Source organism: Scyliorhinus canicula, chromosome 3 (assembly GCF_902713615.1).
Source record: "Scyliorhinus canicula chromosome 3, sScyCan1.1, whole genome shotgun sequence".
Lineage (NCBI taxonomy): Eukaryota > Metazoa > Chordata > Chondrichthyes > Carcharhiniformes > Scyliorhinidae > Scyliorhinus > Scyliorhinus canicula.
Window position 1 is genome coordinate 232,739,383 of NC_052148.1, and position 20,509 is coordinate 232,759,891.

Below are 20,509 nucleotides of genomic sequence, written 5' to 3' on the forward strand. Positions count from 1 at the left end.
GCCCCACTGAAATGGAGGGATAGTGATGGGCAATGTTTCCCCAGCCACTGATGCCACACACCATAAAACTTAACCTGTACTCATTTCGAAGTTCACTTGAGAACCAACCTCCTAGATATTTGACTATAAGAAACCCTGCACCTTGCAGTGAAATCTTTGCTTTACAAGATGCTCACTTTAACTTTAAATCATCAAAACCATTCAAGAAACACACAGACGTGCCATGGGAGACCAGAAATCATAATTCAGAGACTCAATTAACTGTAATCTGTACAAGTACATGGGGGTGGATTCTCTAATTGCGCCGTGCAACATGGCGCCGGCCGCTCGCGGACCCAGCCTGTAAAATAGTGCCCCTCATTTGGCCGACTTGCGAGCTCCGTACCAGCCCCCAACAGTGCCCCCAGCCCCTGACAAAGAAGCCCATCCCGCGGATCAGCCCTCCCCCGACTGTGTTGCCGCTGGACTGAGTCCCGTCGCAAACTCAGCCGGTTGGGGGGCGGAGCATCGGGGTGTGGGCCTCAGGCAATGTCTTGAGGCCGTCCTTACAGCACGTGGTGCACTCCTAGAGTACGCCGCTTTGGAGGGAAAAGAGCATCACGAAAGCGGCGCCGCCTCTAATTTGGTCAGAAACAGATATTCTCCGGCCTTTCGGCGAACGTGATTTTGCCGTCAGCCACCGGATATTCCCGCCATGTCCTTTATCTGTGTGTGCATGAGGCCAAGTGTGTGATGTTATTTTATTTTGGGTAAATGTGTTAGAATAAATAAGTTTCTTTATTTAAAATTCATGAAAGCTGACTGCTGAACTATTAAATTTGAATATTATTCCAAGAGTAAGAAAATACACGCCACTTTCCACACAAGACATACTGATTAAAGGCAGTAAGAGATCAAATACATTGTCTGTGATGCTCTATTCACGCTAAAATAAACCTGGCAAATAAATAGTTGTGCAGGTAAACAAAACTCAGGAACTGGATAAAGTACATCTGAGAACCCTTGAGGAAATTAAAGGAAATGACAGGAAGCCTGGCATTAATCTTCTAGAGATCTCTCAATACCAGAGAGATCCCTAGGGACTGAAAGAAGACAGGCGATACTCCTATTTTTAAAAAATGTCATAAATGATCTGGTAACTACAGACCAATGAGTTTGGCATCAGTTGTGGGCAAAGTAATGAAGCTCCAAGGTCCTGAAAGATCATGATATAAATAACATTCTGAAATATAGTGGGGGCGATTCTCCGCACTCACGACGGTGCGGAGAATAGCGGGGGTCGTAAATTTTTACGGCCACGCTGGTCTGACGCCCTCCCGCTATTCTCCCCCCCCCCAACGCCCGCCTCCCGACACGAATCGCTGCCCGCCGTTTTTTTACGGCGAGCAGCGATTCTCAGCTGGCCGATGGGCCGAATTCCAAGCCCTTTACGACCGTTTTTAGGAACGTCAAACACACCTGGTCTGACCGTTCGTAAAAACGGCCGTAAAGTGGCGATCTGGGGAACCATGGCACCGATTGGCATGGCAGTACCACGGCCGTGCCAAGGGTGCCATGGGCCCGCGATCGGTGGGCACCGATCGCGGGCAGCGGGTACTTACCCCGCGCACTCTTTATCCTTCCGCCGCCCCGCTGTATCCATTCGCGGGGCGGCTGAGGGGCATGCCGGCCCGCGCATGCGCGGGTTTCACGCAAATGCGCGATGACGTCATCTGCGCATGCGCGGGTTGGAGTCTTCCAATCCGCGCATGCGCGGCTGACGTCATGTGACGCGTCAGCCGTCGCAAACTCTGGCAAGCGGGCTTAACGAAATTTGTTAAGCCCGCGATGCCGGAGTTCACGGCCGTGGCATGCTAGCCCCGACCGGGGACCAGAATCGGTTCCCGGTCGGGGGGGGCGGAGGCTGGCGTCAAACCCGCCCGTTTTTGACACCAGCCTCACGATTTCTCCCGGTTTCGGAGAATCACGCTCAGTCAATATGAGTTCAAGGTAGTTGGCTTTCTTTGGGGTATGACAAAGAAACTTTTAAAAATAAAACTTAGAGTACCCAACTTTTTTTCCAATTAAGGGGCACTGTAGCGTGGCCAATCCACCTACCCTGCACATCTTTGGGTTGTGGGGGTGAGACCCACGCAGACATGGGGAGAATGTGAAAACTCCACACGGACAGTGACCCGGGACCGGAATCGAACCCGGGCCCTCGGCACCATAAGGCAGCAGTGCTAACCACCGGGCCACCGTGTCGCCCCGACAAAGGAATTTGATGGGGATTATAAAATGGATGCAAGAAGTTTGTTAATATAGTTCCTCTGGAAAGGGTAGTACTGATAATGAAGAAAGTGGAAATAATTACAATGGATATGTAATTGACTGGCTGATGGAGCACATAGGGTGATGGTATAAAGGTTGTCATCAGCCCAAGGCAATATTACCAGGCCTGTGCTACAGGGAATCCGTTTTGGGATCTCTTTTGTTTAATATCTTCATAAATGAGCTGAGAGTCACAGCCCCAGTGGCAAAATGTTGTAATAGGCCATTAAGGAATAGTGGCAGGCCATCACTGGAAGAGAAGTATGTCATGTGATCGCACCCAGTTACACTTTGGCCTGGGAGCGGAACCCAGCACATACTGCTCTGCTGCTGATGTTTTCAAACTTTCAATCATTGTATAAATGTTCTTACATGCCTATTCTAAATAAATGACCCTGCATGTTTACACAATCCCTTAAGTATGATTCGGGCTTTATATCATTATAACACAACTCTAAATTTATAAATGATACAAATCTACTAATGGTGGTTGACTTCAAACCTAAACAGGTTAAAATACAGGAGGATTCAAATATATTTGAGAATTGGATATGGACAGCTGTGAATTTAGATTCAATATAGAGAAATGCAATGGGCTGTATTGTCCTGCACTGAAATCGCAGCCGGCATGGGGGCGAAGAATCTACTTTCACGCCATAATCGGACATGCCGGCGTGACCGCAGAGTATGCTGCGCCGTAGGGGGGGGCCACTTCCAGAGGCCCGCTCAGCAATCCACCGTTCCCGACCGGCCGATTCCTGAAGGCATGGAACTAACCACCTATTGCCGGACTGGATGTTGGCTCAGTCCACGTCCAACCTGGTCGGGGGCAGAGGGCTGGGAGGCCAGGGGGAGCCTTATAGGCGACGAGGGATTAAATCTGCGCGGTTTCGGGCATGCGGCCGATCTGGGGGAGGCTGGGGGGGGGGGGGGGGGGGGAGAGGAGTCTCTTTTCTCTGTGTGGCTCCGCAGTCTGAATCCGCCATGGAGCTTGGCACGGCCGCTGGAGGCCACCGCCGTGCGCATCCTTGGGCTCCGAACCAGAAGTGCGGGGGCCGTATCCGCAGCTAAAGCTGTGAGATTCACTCTGTGTCCCTGCTAGCCCCTGCACGGCTTTCATAGAATCATAGAATTTACAGTACAGACGGAGGCCATTTGGCCCATCGAGTCTGCACCGGCCCTTGGAAAGAGCACCCTATTTAAGCCCATGCCTCCACGCTAACCCAGGAAAACTGCCACAAAACGGCCACCGATTCCCTGCTTTGGGGGGGGCGGAGGGCGGGGGGCGGGGGTGGGCTAGCAGCCAGTTAGTGTAGAGCTCCCAACTCCAGCTGCCGATACGGCCTGGAGGGTTATCTGGTCCGTGGCCACACTAGCGCTCGGCGGTGGCCTGCAGCGGCCGTGCCGTGCTTCATGGCAGACACAGCCCGCGGACCCTGCCCACGAAATAGTCCCGCCCTTCGGCCAGCTCACGTTCCTCGGACTACTCCACCACTGTGCCCCCAACCTCCTTATAATGCCCCCCTCAGCCCGCGGATCGGCCCTCCCCCGACTGTGGCAGTGCTGGACTGAGTCCGCAGCCGCCATGCTGAGTTCCCGACAGGTGAGACGATAAGAGACCCACGCAGTCAAGAATTTGGCCGGTCGGGGACGGAGCATCGCGGGGCGGGCCTCAGTGAGAGAGTAGCAAGTTCACGGAACAGACTTCCTTGAAAGACAGTGGGCGCAATTTTCCGAAAAAAATTCTAAGTGTGGTAGCGAGCCGGGAATTGCCCGAGTTTCCCGGTGCTCGGCCCAGCGAGGCTGGCAATGCAATTCAATGTTAGGTGGTCCACTTAATGAGGCCTCACGGGCTTCCCATCGCAAATGAAGGCTCACCAGCTGATTAGCCGGGACCGCGCTCGCCACTAACAAGGGCAGAGAATTTCATAGAATTTACAGTGCAGGAGGCCACCCGGCCCATCGAGTCTGCACTGGCCCCTGGAAAGAGCACCCCACCCAAGTCCACACCTCCAATCCACCCCCGCAACGCATTAACCCCACCCATCCTTTTTGGACACTAAGGGCAATTTAGCATGGCCAATCCACCTAACCTGCAGATCTTTGGACTGTGGGAGGAAACCTGAGCACCTGAAGGAAACCAACGCAGACACGGGGAGAACGTGCGGAGGAACATGCATGAGGATATTTGAGCCTTGCTTGTTACCTTGAACTCAATGCAGCAAAATTCTGGCCACCAACAACTCCGTCTCCCTTTATGCCAGGTATGATACCAGTTATTGAAGAACTTTTCTTTCTTCATTGACACCATTTTTTTGGGTGAGAGAGAGTTGGGTATCAGAGTCAGTACCAGCTCCTTGCAGGAGGCATGAGTGATGTTGGTGTCCAGTTTGGTGAATGCCAGCCGGGAAGAGGTCTCTGAGAGGAGGTTTTGGAGAGCTTCATCTTGCTGCCCGGTCATGGTGTCTAATAAACACTGTTGGCATCCAAGTGGGTTTATGGTGCCAATCATCGCTGTTCTGAGTGTTAGAAATGCCACCATGTTTTATGGCAGGAAATGACCAATGGAACCACTTGTTCGCTGCTTGCCTTGAGATTCTTCCACTACTGCTGAGGGTCAGGTTTTAGGAGTTAAATCAGGCATGGGAGGGAGCGGGATAGGAGTAGTTGTTGGAAGTGGTGGTATCAGAAACTTACACGGTTTTTACACTCAAATCATACTATGGCTGAACTACAAATAATTAACTTATTCACCCCTGGAAACATGCATGTAACTCCCACTGCATGTTGCTGTAACATCTGGTGTAACTATGGCATTGCTGACTTGAGGGAAATTCGGGACTGAAATGCCATACTTCTGTTCGGCATCAGACTCAGACTATAAGCTCAGTCTGGACCCCAAGATGGACCCATCAATCCTGAAACCGGTAAGGTTTTCTGTTCTCAGCATACTGACCTTTGAAAAGACGCTGACCTTATGCAAGGTTTTATTCACTGGGGCTCCCAAATTAGAAGCAATTTCCACTTTGGCCAATAGTGTAAAACATATTGGCCACCTATTATATTCCTGTCTCAATTTATAGTCAATTCAAATGAATATTCGAAGTGATGTACAACAGGCAGCTGATCTGCTATCTTCAATTTTTACCCTTTTGGTCAAGTTAAAACTATCCCCATTGGAGGTGTATTAGGAATGCATGAAGTATCAACTCCAATACGTTTAGATGTAAAGTAGGTTTAAACTATTCTGACCACATATAAAGCCATTCTGCAGTCTCTCAAAGTGAGGGGCTTATTTAGCAATGAGATTTTTGGTCTGGGGTTAATTGGAACCATGTCGGGGGGTCTCCCCAAACTCATTTTATCCAGGACTCTTACATTTAGGAAGGAAAAGTAAACCTTTGTTCCATTAATATGAACAGTGAAAGGCCATTGCATTAATTCACTTCAACAGCGGGTCTGCCAATGAATTTGAACATATGCCAAACAATTGCACAAGTACAATAACAAATTAATGTTTTTTTTGTTTCTTTTAATTTTATGGGGCATGTGTTAGTTGTACCACAAATGACCTTGCTCCGGGTGATGTGTGCTGTTGCTAACTGCCCTGCCATATGCCTCAACATTGAACTCTGCTTCCAATATTCGATTAATTGCATGAAAGGACACATTTGTGGTATGGAACATTTATGCTCATCGAACAGGGAGTGCTTTTGACTTTGAACAAAATGGGTGATATTGATTCAGTCACCCATTCTGAATCTGCGCTGTATTAAATTTTGATTGAATTCAAAATTACTCCAGAGAGTGGAATGAACTTCCAAATCTAAAATGTAGTGATTAATGCAATATATGTTCACCTCTTTAAAAAGGAACTAAACCAATATCAGATTTAGAACCGAAGAAATGTATCATTTAGAGGAATTTTCATGCAAGCGTCCACTTTTCCTTAAGGCAGTCCAAATAACGAGACATATTTGGCAAATAAATCAAAATCTCGGGGTTGACAGCTTCTTAATCTGCAGAGGTTCTCTCAGCTGCACAGTAAACCCCAACAGTTCACGCCTACCTTTACTATCCTTAAGTAGCACTGCTTATCCTGTGTAGCCACAGGTTTCTCCTCTTGTCCAGTATCTTCCCACCTACATTCAGTACTCTTCTGATGCCTTCTGCCTCTTTAGCAGTTCCAATTTCCTCGCACTATCTTCCTCCTTTTCACCATGCCCCTTTACCCCACTCCTCCATTTTCAATACGATGATCTGAGGGCTCCATACCACTTCCTTGAATGAGGGTTCAACCAATTTCCATCCGCCTCCTTCAGGCTAAACTTGCTGTCACATTGGACAAAAACTTCACTCACTTACAGAGGGTAAGGGGAAACTGTAGGGGTCCTGGCCATGCCTGCTTTTTGGTGGGCTCTATGGAACATTCTTTGTTCCATTTCTACTCAGAACCCCTCCCTCATCTCTTTGACCAAAACATTAATAATTATTGCAAGCTCTGGCTCCCATCTAGAAAATTACATAAACTTTGCTTCCATTTCCAACATTCCCTCACCTTCACATAGACCACCTCTGACTCCACCACATGCCTCCCCCCTCAGCTGATGGCCAAACTGGTTGGCTGGCCGCTCTTGAGGGCAAGACTTCTTGTCTATTTGGTGCGGAATTCCCACACTGGTTCGGGCCATTCCCAGTGTACTACTGCTGTGAGCCAGTATTTTTTAAAAGTCGGTCAGTTTGAGACCAACTTTTAGACAGACAGTGGTGGGATGAGTGGGGAAGGGGGCAGCAATACACCCCCCCCCAAGAAAAGTGAGCTCTAAGTCTATAAGGTTCAACCCATTTTTAAGATCCCATCTGCTTCTCTCTCCACAGATGCTGCCTGACCGGCTGAGTATTTCTAGCATTTTCTGTTTTTATTTCATTAGTCACAGAATATCCAACTTTATGTAACAAATTGGGCCAACTATAGGCATAAAAAAGAAAGTCGATCTGTTGTCAGTACATATCGGAGGCAGCCATGTAGTCAGGCAAGTGGTAAGTGGCCTGGTTAGAAGATCTGCCTGAGTTATTTGAGACTTTGGGGCACGTGTGTCAAACATTCTTAGGCCTTCTAGTCCTCACCCACCCACATACCCTAATGCCCCCCCCCCCTCACACCTACATCCTAGCCCTGTCTCCTCATAACCCCCATACCACCTCCATGGCCACGACACGCTCTTGGTCACTTTCATGACCCCACCATAGCGTCTCAACACATATCCACTATGGTCAGACCTCAGGAACCATGTGAATAAAAAAATTAAACTTCTAAAAATCTAAGTGAGCTCTCATTCATACACACTTGATACTGAAAAAACTCTTATTCATGAAACACATTAAAACATTTTAAAATCCTTTGGAGTGGTCAATCTGTTGTAAAACTAAACATCTGTTCATTAACTACATCAAAACCAAGTAATCCTTCAAAGTCCCTTGAAATTATCAATCAAAATGTGAACACGGCACGCAGTAGCGATAAGTGGTTTTGGTTTACTCAACCAAGCATTCATAATGAGCTCAGCTATAACAACCCTTGAGAAATGTCAACAATAAAGTCCATTGAAACTGCAGGAATAGATGGATAATGTTTTTTTCTAAGCTACAACAGATGGTTGTCCATTAATGCACTCCAGCAGTGGGTGGCTGCGCTTCTACTCTAACAGCAGCTTGTTTCTCTTTTAATTTATAAAGGCTGGGGATTTAAATCACTTCAGATCATAACACATAAATAGACTTTGGGCAGGATTTTCTCGCTGTTCCTGCCAGCAGAGCCGTCTGGTCCCATCGACGGCAGGTCCCTGCCACACGTTCCCTGGCAGCGGAAGGTGCGAACAATGGGAACCCCATTGACAGAGGTGGGACCGGAAAGTCTTGCTTCCAGATAAGGACGGGCCCCTTCACCACTGTAAAACACGTCCGGGAGGGGGCCAAAAATCCTACCCTTTATCTGTCCAACAAGAGTGTTTATATGTTCCCACACCATGGATTAAGGCCCTTGGAAATGCGACAATTGGACCTGTTGAACTCAGCACTGATTCCAAACGCCCTGCTTAATTCAGGTTGTTGTGTATTGCACTGACTAAGATTAACACGTGGTTAACTGACGGGACCCATAACGGAACTAACATCATTTACACCTCCCCAACAGAGAGAGCAGCAGATAGGGAAATATAACAAAATGGTCAGATCTTGCAATACACTGTAATCTCTTTCTCCCAGCTGGAAATAATGGATCTTCCAGAGATTGGAGCTGGATTCCGGGTCCCACTCGCCATTTTCAAATCCGTCTCTGCGGAACTCTGGCCTTAAATCATTGACTGCAGGATTACAGCAGGAAGTGATCATCTGTAATTGTGCTCAAGGTCAAAGGTCAAGGTCAATGTTGTAAATGCTGACTGTTTTCTCCACTAACAAAAGGAAGATACAACATTCTTGTCAACACCCTTGAGTGGCCTTGATGCAACGTTTCCTGCAGTCCTCTGCCTTTCTCAGGCCAACCATAATACAAACTCTTAATTTTGTTTGACTTTAACAATCAAATTGAGTGACAATGCCAGAACCATTCAGGATGCAGCAAAGGATACCTCATCATACAATGGAACAGGAAGTTGAAAATGTATGGCTTTGTTACCATCAGTAAATGAAGAGGAACCGGGACTTTTTCAAGCTGGCAATCTTGGCAGCCACCTTCCGAACCTTTGCATAATTGACGAACCCTCTCGTGAAAAGCAAAAACCCTGTAATGTAGCAGAGGAGGGGAAGAATTACACATAGGATTTACGTTGCAAAATCACAAGAAATACATCAACAGTACGTTAAACATCCTTTATTTGGTAGCTGCCAATTACAAAAATATTCCTGGGAGCTTGAATGTGTTCATCCTTTTTTACCCAATTAATCATAAATTCTTCTATCTTATGGGCAAAATCTGCTGATCAGACCGTAGAATAAATTTTAGGTGCGCACTGATGGGCTGCGAAATAGAATTTGCGATTTAGAAGGAGTTTGGGGAAACACATCAACGACACTTTCCAAAATATTTTCGGCACTCCAGAGCCTCCAACTTGGGGTCCTCCACCTGAAACGACAGTTTAGCCCACATGTAGCCCAAGGCACAATCTTGGTAAAGGAGTTGAAGCTTGCGCTCAGAAGAGCCATTGATTAGCAGTTGATTACCACTTACATTGATTACTAGCACTCGTTAAATGAGCTCACATGGCATTTTGGTGACGAGAACTTGATTTGATGCCTCCCCCTAAAAGTGACCAACTTGGGAGCAACCAAGTTGCAGTGAATTCTGAGTGCTATTTAAAGGCATATTACATTTCATTCTGCATTTGCTGCCAGAGGTTTGAAAAGGACCTTTGACTTACTGGCTCACTTTGACAAGACTTCATCAATGATCCATCAAGATTTCTTTGGGAAGCATTCTGAGGACTTCATCTAAAATGAATGGCTGCTGTGCTACTCTCCCGAATTGGATACCTTTTAGGAGTCACCAGGAGAAAGGGAGTGTTTGGTCAAGGGCATATTGCCAGGATTCTCACTTGGTCTGCAGGAGGAGTGGAAAGAGGACATGAGGTAGACCGGACAGCACCAGCTACTATAGGGGAGAGGGACAGGGAGGCTAGGTGAAATCCTTGTCCCTGGTGGCTACAGGGCTTCCTTCTATATTTGGTTCTCCTCCAACAAGACCTCCAGTCTGGGTTCCTGAATCCACTGTGTGTCAGCCAGAGCAATCCACATCCACCACCAGCAGCCATTACTGAAGGACTGTTATTATAGCTGAGCCCATTATGAATGCTCAGCTGAGTAAATCAAAAAACACTTATATCTGCAGCGTGCTGAGATATCATTTTAATTGACAATTTTAAGAGGCTTTAAAGGATTACTTGTTTTTGATGTGGTTAATGAACAGCTGTTTGGTTTTACAACAGATTGACCACTCTAAAGGATTTAAAATGTTTTAATATGTTTCATGAATAAAAGTTTTTTCAGTATCAAGTGTGTATGAATGAGAACTCACTTAGATTTTTGGAAGTTTATTTTTGTTTTCTTCTCCATATGGCTCCTGAGGTCTGCCCATAGTGGATATGTGCTGAATCGCTATGGTGGGGCCATAAAAATGGCCAAGAGTGTGCCGGTGGCATGGAGCTGGTATGGGGTTATGAAGTCACGGGGCTAGGATGTAGGTGTGGCCGGGGGTGGGGGGGGGGGGTGGCAATTGTGGAAATAAATGAGTGGAGGCCACATATATTGTTCCACCAAAATATTGCCTGATCAGTACTTGTGTGGTAAACTTGTAAATGTTTGTTTTAGTACCTCTGAACAAGTTTAAATTACAATTAACAATTAGGACCAAAACTGCATACTTAAACTCAACTTTAAAAAAGGCGTGTCGCATGAGCAAAGCATCCATTTAATGCCTGCTTCCACCAAAAGAATCTTTGGTGTTTAAAATGGCATTATTTTAACTCTTGGCATGAGGAAATAAAGTGGATCATTGTACAATAATCATGACAAATATGCCGAATATACAGACAAATATTGCACAGCATTTTTCCCCAGAACAAAAGCTCTGCCAATTGTATTGCATAGGGCATTATCTTGTCAAGGTATTGTTCCGAAAGGTGAGAGGACATGATTTGTGCTACTTGATTCCCCCCCCCCCCCCCCCCCAAAGAAAATGAGTTCCTTATCCTGGCCAAGCATCATCGGGACTTCCCTATGGAAAAGGAAACATTTCTCCAAGACAAAGGGAGGGAAATTCAAAGGGGAAAGCAAGCCATGTGATCCTACAACCCAGTCATTAACCTAATCAAAACCCAGGGTGAAAACATGACATTTGAATATTATGAATGAAGAGCCCAACTCCCTGAAGCTTCTTATACCCATTTGAAGGCTCATCCAGAGAGCACAACACACAAAAATGGGGCCGTGACCAAAATGTTCCCTTTCTTCCATTTAAACATACCACAACATTGAATTGTTTGGTTTATTTTATGGTATTAGTGGTGCCCCAGGTGACTCTTTTTTTGCAATATTTTTATTGGACAGAGAGGCTGACCTCCATCCCAACAGGACCCACCTGCGAGTAATCAGAGAAGTGATGGCTAAAATATATGCCCCCGCTCCCATCTGCAGCTCTGCCAGGTCCGACACCCAAAATATGGCCCCTGTGGGATTGGGTTCCAAATCCATTTGCAAGATTGCCGCGTGCTGAAGAAAGAGCCCCAAAACCTCCCACGTCTGGGCAAGACTGGAATGTGTGAACATGATTGGCCGGGTCCCCCCCCCCACACGTCTCACACTTGTCCTCCACTCCCTCAAACAACCGGCTCATCCTCACCCTCGTTAAATGTGGCCTATGCACCACCTTTAATTGAATCAATCCTAATCTCACACACAAAGTCATGGCATTCACCCAGCGCAACATTCCACACCACACCCTCCTCCAGTGCCATTCCCAATCCTCTCCACTTGGCCTTAACCCCCTCCAGCGGTACCATAACTCCCTCCGTAATCCTCCCGTAAATCCCTGAGATGGAGGACGGCATCATGGGAATGCTGGAAAGACCTTTACATCGCCAACTTGTGCACAGTGATGTTATTTTCCTTCTGCAGTGCAAGAATAAGCTTTAAATATAATGCCAAAATACTGCACCTGCATATATTGGAAAGTTTTGGTCTGTGGGATCTCATACTTCTCCGTCAACTCCTCCAAACTTGCAAATCACCCCTCCAGAAACAAATCCCTCATTCTTACCAACCACTTGCACTCCCAGCCCCAGAACCGAGCATCTAATCCAGACAGCAAACAGGTGACTTGCACAGATCGGCGCCACCTCCAACACCGCCCCTGATTTAAAATGTCTCCAAATCGTCAGAGTCGCTACCACCACTGGATTGCCCTAGTATTTCTCTGGGGAGAATGGCAGTGGCACCGTCACCAGCACCCGCAACCTTGACCCCTAACAGGAACCCGCCTCCACCTTAACCCGAATTCCCTCTTCGTCCCCGTACCAACCCACCAGCATCTCTGTGTTCGCAGCCCAGTCGTAATAAATCAAATTCGGCAGAGCCAAATCACCCAACTGCTGACCTCTCTGAAGCACTCTTTTCAAAATTCTGGCTACCTTGCCCGCCCAAATAAATGACGTGATCAACTGTTCCACCCCATGAAAAACGCTGGCATACACTGGAATAGAAACCGTGGCAAAATATTCATCCTTATCGATTGAACCCGGCCGGCTAACGACAGAGGGAGGCTATCCCACTGTCTTGACCCTACCCACCAGGCTCGGGAAGTTCAATTTACAGAGCTGGGCCCAATCCCAAGCCACCTGCACCCTCAGATACCTAAAGTTGGAGGTCGTCACGTGAAACGGCAACCCCCCAAAATCCACACTCTTCTCCAGTGGAGAAACCGAAAAGCACTTGCTCCTCTACAAGTTCAGTTGTATCCTGAGAAGGCCCCAAATCGAGTCAACAGCCCCTATATATCTCCCACCGTGCAGGTCCAAGATACACAAAATAAAATAATCGTCATATGAGGACGCATATCCTGACCCATAGACCACAATCAGTAAGGATAAACAACAACACCTTCTCCACGATAGTTCTCACCACCAGGGCCCCGCAAGGCTGCGTACTTAGCCCCTTACTATACTCCCTATACACACAGCTGTGTGGCAACATTTGGCTCCAATTCCATCCACACATTTACTGATGACAGGACCGAAGTGGGTAGGTTCTCAAACAATGATGAGTAAGAGTACAGGAGGGAGATAGAGAAGCTAGTGGCGTGGTGGAGCAACAACAATCTCTCCCTCAGTGTCAGCAAAACGAACAAGCTGGTCATTGACTTCAGGAAGTGAAGCATTGTACTGCATCATTGATGCAGAAGATCATCGTCATATAGGGAAACCCTGAACTCCACCGCCACCTATTTACTATCCCTCTCCACTTATCTGACTGCTTCAGTGAGATGACCAAAGGCACTATCACCAATGCACCTGTTTGCATCAATGGGACTGAGTTGGAGATGGTTGACAGCTTCAAATTCCTCGGTGTGCACATCACCAACAATCTGTTCAGGTCCACCCATGTCGACGCTGCGATCATGAAACCACAACAAAGCTTATACTTCCTCATGAAACTGAGGAAATTCGGCATGTCCACATTGACTCTTACGAACTTTTACAGATGCATCATAGAAGGCATCCTATCTGGCTGCATCACAGCCTGGTATGGCAACTGCTTGACCCAAGACCGCCAGGAACTACAGAGTCGTGAACACAGCCCAGTCCATCACGTGAACCCGTCTTCCATCCATTGACACTGTCCACACCTCCTGCTTCCTTGGGAAAGCAGCCAGCAGAATCAAAGGCCCTTTCCATCTGGGTTATTCTCTCTTCCAACCTCTTCCATTGGGCAGAAGATGCAAAAGTCTGAGAACTCGCAATAGCAGATTCAAAAACAGCCTCTTCCCCGCTGTTAGCAGACTCCTGAATGACCCCCCTGTGGACTGAACTGATCTCTCCTCCGCATCTTCTTTACTGAGTAGCACTACACTCCGTGTGCTTCGTATGCATCTATCGTATGTCCTATGTTTTCATGTATGGTATGATTTTTCTGAAGAGTACGTAGACCAATATTTTTCACTGTACCTCTATACACATTACAATAAATCTAAATCCCTCCAAAAACTCCACCACATCCAACTTATCCCCCAGCGGCTCCAACCTGTACAGTTTTGGATAAAATTCCTCAAATGCCCAACTCACCTTCTCCAGAGCGGACTCCAGCACGCCCCCCCCCCCCCCCCCCACTCGCCTCCTGCACCTGAACAATCTCCCGGGAGTCCACCTGCCACCTAAGCTGGCCAGCCAACAAACGGCCGGCCTTCTCCACAAATTCGGATATTGTCCCTTTTGCCTACCTCAACTGATGCACCACCTTGCCTGTGGACAACAGATTGAACTGTGTCTGCAGTACCTTCTTGCTGGCTAAAAGTTCTGGTGGGATCTTCCGAATACTTGCCATCAACCTTCAAAATGTAATTTATCAATCTCAAGCGCTCCTCCCTTGCCTTCTTCTCAACCTGCACCTTATGCGAGATTACCTCACCTCTCACCGCAGCTTTCAAAGCCTGCCACAGCACTGACGGCGAGACTTGACCATTTTTATTAAAATCCACAAACTCATTTATCACCATCGTCATGCAGAACCCCATATCCGCTAGCCACCCACATCGAAACTCCACCCCGGCGCCGTGCTGGCCCCTCCCCAATACCACATCCACGAGCCATGGGGCATGATCAGAAATGATGATCGCTGAATACTCCACTCACCATATCCTGCCAACAAGGACCTCCCCAATGACGAAGAAATCGATCCGAGAGTACACACTGTACCGGAGAAGAGAAAGTGTCCTCTCTGTCCCCCCCATTTAGAAACCTCCACGGGTCCAATCCCTCCATCTCCTTCATAAATGCCGCTAATGCCTTCATAACCTCCGACGGGACCAAAGACCTTGGCTTAGACCAATCCACTCTCAGATTCAAGACAATATTCAGGTTCTTCTCCCCAAGAATCAACTGATGTGTATCCATGACGGGAATGTCCACGAATATCTTCATGAACCCTACATCATCCCAATTGGGGGCATACACGCGAACCGATACTACCAACCTTCCCTCCAAAGAACCCATAACTATCAAATATCTGTCTCCCTAATCTGTCAATACCTACTCCATCAGAAACTGCACTTGGTTGTTAATCAGTAACGCTACCCCCGGGCCCTGTGAACCACCTGACTAACCCAGCCCTTACGAAGTCTTGCTTGGTCTTTCACCCGCAAGTGGGCTACCTGCAGCAGCAATGCATCGGCCCTCAGGCCCTTCAAGTGGGTGAACGCTCTTGCCTACTTTGCTGGCCCTCCCAATCTCCCAAATCCCCGCATATTCCATGTTACTAACCAAAACAGGGGCCTCCCACCACTCCCCCCCCCCCCCCCCCCCCCCCCCCCACCGGCCTGCTTTTGCATTACAGCCACACGAGGGACAATCCAATCTCTCCCCACATTCCTCAAACCAGAGCCCACCCAAGATAGCCTGCAGCCCCACCCCACGAATGAAACCAAGAACTACTCCCAGTCACCATCGGCCAGTTACCCGTCCCTTCATCCCAGAATCACCCCAACCACTTCCTCTCTTCAATCCCCGCAGCCTTCCTCAACTCACAGCTTTGAGGCAAGCCGACACCTGCCTACCCAGGTTCGGCCGACTGCAGCCCCTCCCCCACCTCGCTCCCATTCACTAACCAACTCCCGTTTGCTGGTGCGGTGCCCCCCCCCCAACCCCCCCAGAACCCCCTCCGCCCCACCTCCACAACAAAGGAACTAAAAGTGAACACCCACACCCAAACCATCTACCTCGCGTATCAAACCTCCCCCACCTCCTAACTCATCCTGAAGTTGCCACTCTCCCCCCTCCCCCCACCTGCGTACCCTCTCCAACCCAAAACCATCCCCAGAAAGGCAACCCACACCACAAAAACACACCCCAAACAACATTCAACTTTAACAATAACTTATGTACGCAGAAATTAATGAGCTCCAACAACACAACCAATCCCCTCATCCCAACCACAGCACCAACATCCCATTGCACACCTCAGTTCAGTCCCAATCCTTCCGCCGTCATGAACGCCTCCGCCACCATCTCAAAATAATGGTCCTTGGAGTTGTGTGTGACCCTCAGACTCACTGCGTAGACCCCCCCAAAGCACATTCCACTCTTGAAATGCGCTGCCTTCACTCTGTTAAAGGCCCTATCCAGTTCTAAGTGGGGGTCATCTTCCTCCACCTCCAACAGCTTTGTGAACACCTTCACAAAATACTCCATCACCTCGGGACCTCTGCACCTTCAGGCAGCCCCATGATCCTGAGTTTCTGCCGTAATGACCTATTTTCAAAGTCCTCAACCTTGGCCCTCAGGCCCATATTTCTGTCCTCCACCTTCAGAAACTCCGCTTTCAGCGAGGCTTCGCTGGTCGCTGTGCAGCGACAGTGCATTCTCCACCCCTTTCAACACCTCACTCTGCTCCTGCACCGTCTCCGACGTCTTTCCTTTATCGGGGCCAGCGACTCTGCCACCGATTTCTTAAGCATGTCCATCATCTCCCTTCCTTGCCGCTCAAAATATTTGGCAAATTGTCACTCAAACTCCACCGCCATCACCTCGGCCAACGTATCGACTGTAATGGGTGCAGCCCCACCAGGCAAGCTTGTTCCTTCTATCTTTCCTCCAACCGCACTCCGCAACATTGTCGACTCTGCCGGTGACTAGCACTGGCTCCCTTTCTCACTATTATTTCTTTGGGATTTCGACATCCTCTAGTGCCCACAACTCGATTAGGATAAGTTTACACGAAAATTCCCCCCAGAAACTTGATGAAAAGAGCCAAAAACCGACGACTCTATCGGGAGCCACCTAATATGCGACCTCCATCTACATGCCGCCACTGGAGGTCCCTGCCCCAGATGACTCAATGTGACAGTTTCGTAATTGTATCCCTATTGGTGAAAAACAAAAAAGGCTGAACTCGAAAATGGACTGGAGCCAAGATTTGGCCTTAACTAAAGATTCTGAAGCCACTGAAATGTTGTTTCCCTGGCTGGAACATCTGGGACATGGAGGTACATTTTCAGGATAAGGGGCTGATCGCTTAGGACTGCGATGAGGAGAAATTTCTTCACGTAAGGAGTGATGAGGATTTGGAATGAGGTTGTGGATGCTCCATCGTTGAGTATATTTGCAGCTGGGACAGGCAGATGTTGGGTCTCTCAGGCAGCCAAGGGGTGAGGGGAGCAGGCGGAAAAGTAGAGTTGAGGTTGAAGATCAGCCATGATTGTAGAGGACGGTGGAGCTGATGTGAGGGATCAGGAATTCCCACTTGCGGGTAACAGCCTTTTGTCTGGCCTGTCAAATTTTCCGTTGCGGGCTTGACCTGAAAATCCCGGCCTACAATTCATCTCTGAGCCGGTTTGTTTTTGAATCAAATGCAGGTTTTTTTTTAAGTGTGTAATGAGCAGCACATCCATTAAGCCCATGAGTCAGCCAACCGACTGCAGTTGACTGCGCGCCAAGTGACACCACAAGATGTGTCATCTAGGAAACTCCAAATCAAAACCAGCGAGAAAGGGAGGAAACCACAAATGACTATTTGAGAACACAACCACAAGTTAGCAAGTAGTCACCCACAATAATACTGACAATCACCTTCCCTAAATTAAAACAAGTTGTGTTAGAGGAAACCACTGTTCAAAAAAAAATCACAGAGCAATTTTTTCCTAATAAATCGTTCCCAGTCTTGCTTAGATGTACTTGTTTTCTTAACAAGTACATCAACTTAATAATTTGAAAAATATTCAGAATCTCCAGCAATCGTGAATAATATGGTGACACAGTGAACCATGATCATGAGCTGGCTGAGGTGGCAGGCAGAGTACGTTAGTTGCAAAGATTATGTTATGATGCAGAGTGGCAATCATTTTCTGAAAAGCATAATGCGTGCGATTGCTGTGTCAAACGATTAGGCTGAATGTGACCGGAAATACTTTGATGCTGAGAGGTAGGCCAGAGAGGAAGTCGTGACAAACCAGGGTTTGACAAAACAATTAAATCCAAAAGTTTACACAAAATATTCAGAGCTTGAAAATCATAACTTACAAAGAGCACCCTACTCAAGCCCACGTATCTCCCTATCCCCATAACACAGTAATCCCCACTTGACCTTTTTGGACACTAAGGGCAATTTATCACAGCCAATCCACCTAACCCGCACATCTTTGGACGGTGGGAGGAAACCGGAGCACCCGGAGGAAACCCATGCAGACACGGGGAGATCGTGCAGACTCCGCACAGACTGTGACCCAAGCCAGGAATCGAACCTGGGACCCTGGGGCTGTGAAGCAATTGTGCTAACCACTGTGCTACCGTGCTGCCCTATGATGAGCATTCAGATCAGTTTAAACCTCGGATTCAGAGCCAACTACCCAAAATTTGGACAATCTCTCACTAAATCAAAGGTTTGAAGAAGATAAAGCATAGGCCAGAGCCTCTCGATCCCAGCTCTACAATCTACAGAAGAAAAACAATTTGAATGCAAGTCTGACTGAGAGCCACTGTACCAAGAAAACCTGTTCAACAACAACAAAACATGTGCTACCATACTTTCATGTAGCAAAACAGCACTACCTCTTATTATACCAGGGTAACTTCTACAATAAAAACGGAAAATGCCAGAAATACTCAGCAGGTACGAGGGGCTCGTTGGTCTAGGGGTATGATTCGCGCTTTGGGTGTCTCGGTGTCGAAATTTGCGAGAGGTTCCAGGTTCAAATCCTGGACGAGCCCTTTGATGAAGTTTTCAGGGGCTGGTTTAGCACACTGGGCTAAATAGCTGGCTTTTAAAGCAGACCAAGGCAGGCCAGCAGCACGGTTCAATTCCCGTACCAGCCTCCCCAAATAGGCGCTGGAATGTGGCGACTAGGGGCTTTTCACAGTAACTTCATTTGAAGCCTACTTGTGACAATAAGCGATTTTAATTTTTTTAATTTTCAGGTTTGGCAGCATCTACGGATAAAGAAACATGTTTCAGCTGAAATGATCTTTCATCGTAACTGGGAAAAGGTGATATGTAATAGGTTTTGAAGAAATGAAAGGGAGGGGAAGGTGGGAAAAAGAACAAAAGGGAAAGCAGGAGAGATTGATTTGTATCCTATCAGAGACTTTACAATACCTGGGCCGTCACCTCTCTCAAAAGGCCACCTTTGACAGGGAGATCGAACACTGGATCAACTGCACATTATCAGGCTTCTATAAACTATGGTTGTGAGTGTTTGACAACAAAGATCTCCGCAACTCAAAACAAGTCCTAGTGTACAGACCAGTTGTCATCACCACACAGCGATACTGGACTCTGAATCAGCAACATATAAAGAGCACGAGGGAAATTCCACCAGCAATGCCTCCACCAGAATCCCCCTGAATCAATAGGAGGAGCGTCGGGCAAATGCTTTCATCCTTTAAGTGAACTCCACAAGTCTTCAGGCAAAACTCCTGGAACACCAACCTCAATGGCCTGGACACTGTTTCTTCATGACTAATTTAAATATGATAATTCACATTTAAATATGGTAATCTGGATTTCGACAAGCAAGGGCGAGATCCCGATCATGGCGTCTCGCGAGATCTCGCACAGTAGCATGGTGGTTAGCATAAATGCTTCACAGCTCCAGGGTCCCAGGTTCGATTCCTGGCTGGGTCACTGTCTGTGCAGAGTCTGCATGTCCTCCCCATGTGTGCGTGGGTTTCCTCCGGGTGCTCCGGTTTCCTCCCACAGTCCAAAGATGTGCGGGTTAGGTGGATTGGCCATACTAAATTGCCCGTAGTGTCCTAAAAAGTAAGGTTGGGGGGGGTTGTTGGGTTGGTATAGGGTGGATACGTGGGTTTGAGTAGGGTGATCATTGCTCGGCACAACATTGAGGGCCGAAGGGCCTGTTCTGTGCTGTACTGTTCTATCTATGTTCTATCTCGTTTAATCTCGCGAAACATTTCGAGTGTCGTGAATCTCGCAAGATTCAACGACCTCGTCGCTGCACCAAGTCGGACACAACGAGGCTGTTAAAATGCGCCCAATATTTCAGGTTGGTGGCTTGTATCAGAATTGGGTAAGGGGTGCAATCTTTCCCAAATTGTTGAGTCAGGTGAGAAAAACTGTGAAACTCGCTGGTTGCACAGACGCCGTTTCTCATCTGTTTTAGCAGCACTCTGCAATGTCAAAGCCTTGATGAGGATCACACAGCCAGCTGGGGGCCGGGGGGGGGGGGGGGCTTAATACGTCGGCCACACCAGGAATCTAGGGTTAAAAAGGTCACCCAAATCTGGAAGTTGTTGAATGTCAAATGGGACTGGTCAAACTGTCTCTTATTAGAAATGGTCATTGCCTGGCTCTTTTGAAATGCAAATGCCATCTATCCGCCCCAGGCCTGAATGTTGTCCAGGTCTTACTGCATAAGAGCAGCATGGTAGCATAGTGCTTAGCACAGTTGCTTCACCACTCCAGGGTCTCACGTTCGATTCCCGGC

General features: G+C 47.7%; 1 protein-coding gene across 2 annotated transcripts in view; it reads right to left on the reverse strand.

The window, feature by feature from the left end:
- The window catches only part of LOC119963367 (NEDD4 family-interacting protein 1-like), a 157,243-nt gene that overhangs the window by 26,107 nt on the left and 110,627 nt on the right, over positions 1–20,509 (reverse strand). For both annotated transcript variants that reach the window (XM_038792399.1, XM_038792398.1), the window contains exon 5: positions 8,987–9,092. In XM_038792399.1, coding sequence (XP_038648327.1) covers positions 8,989–9,092 — 104 coding nt within the window. In that variant the 3' untranslated portion in view covers positions 8,987–8,988. The remainder of the gene's footprint in view (positions 1–8,986; positions 9,093–20,509) is intronic.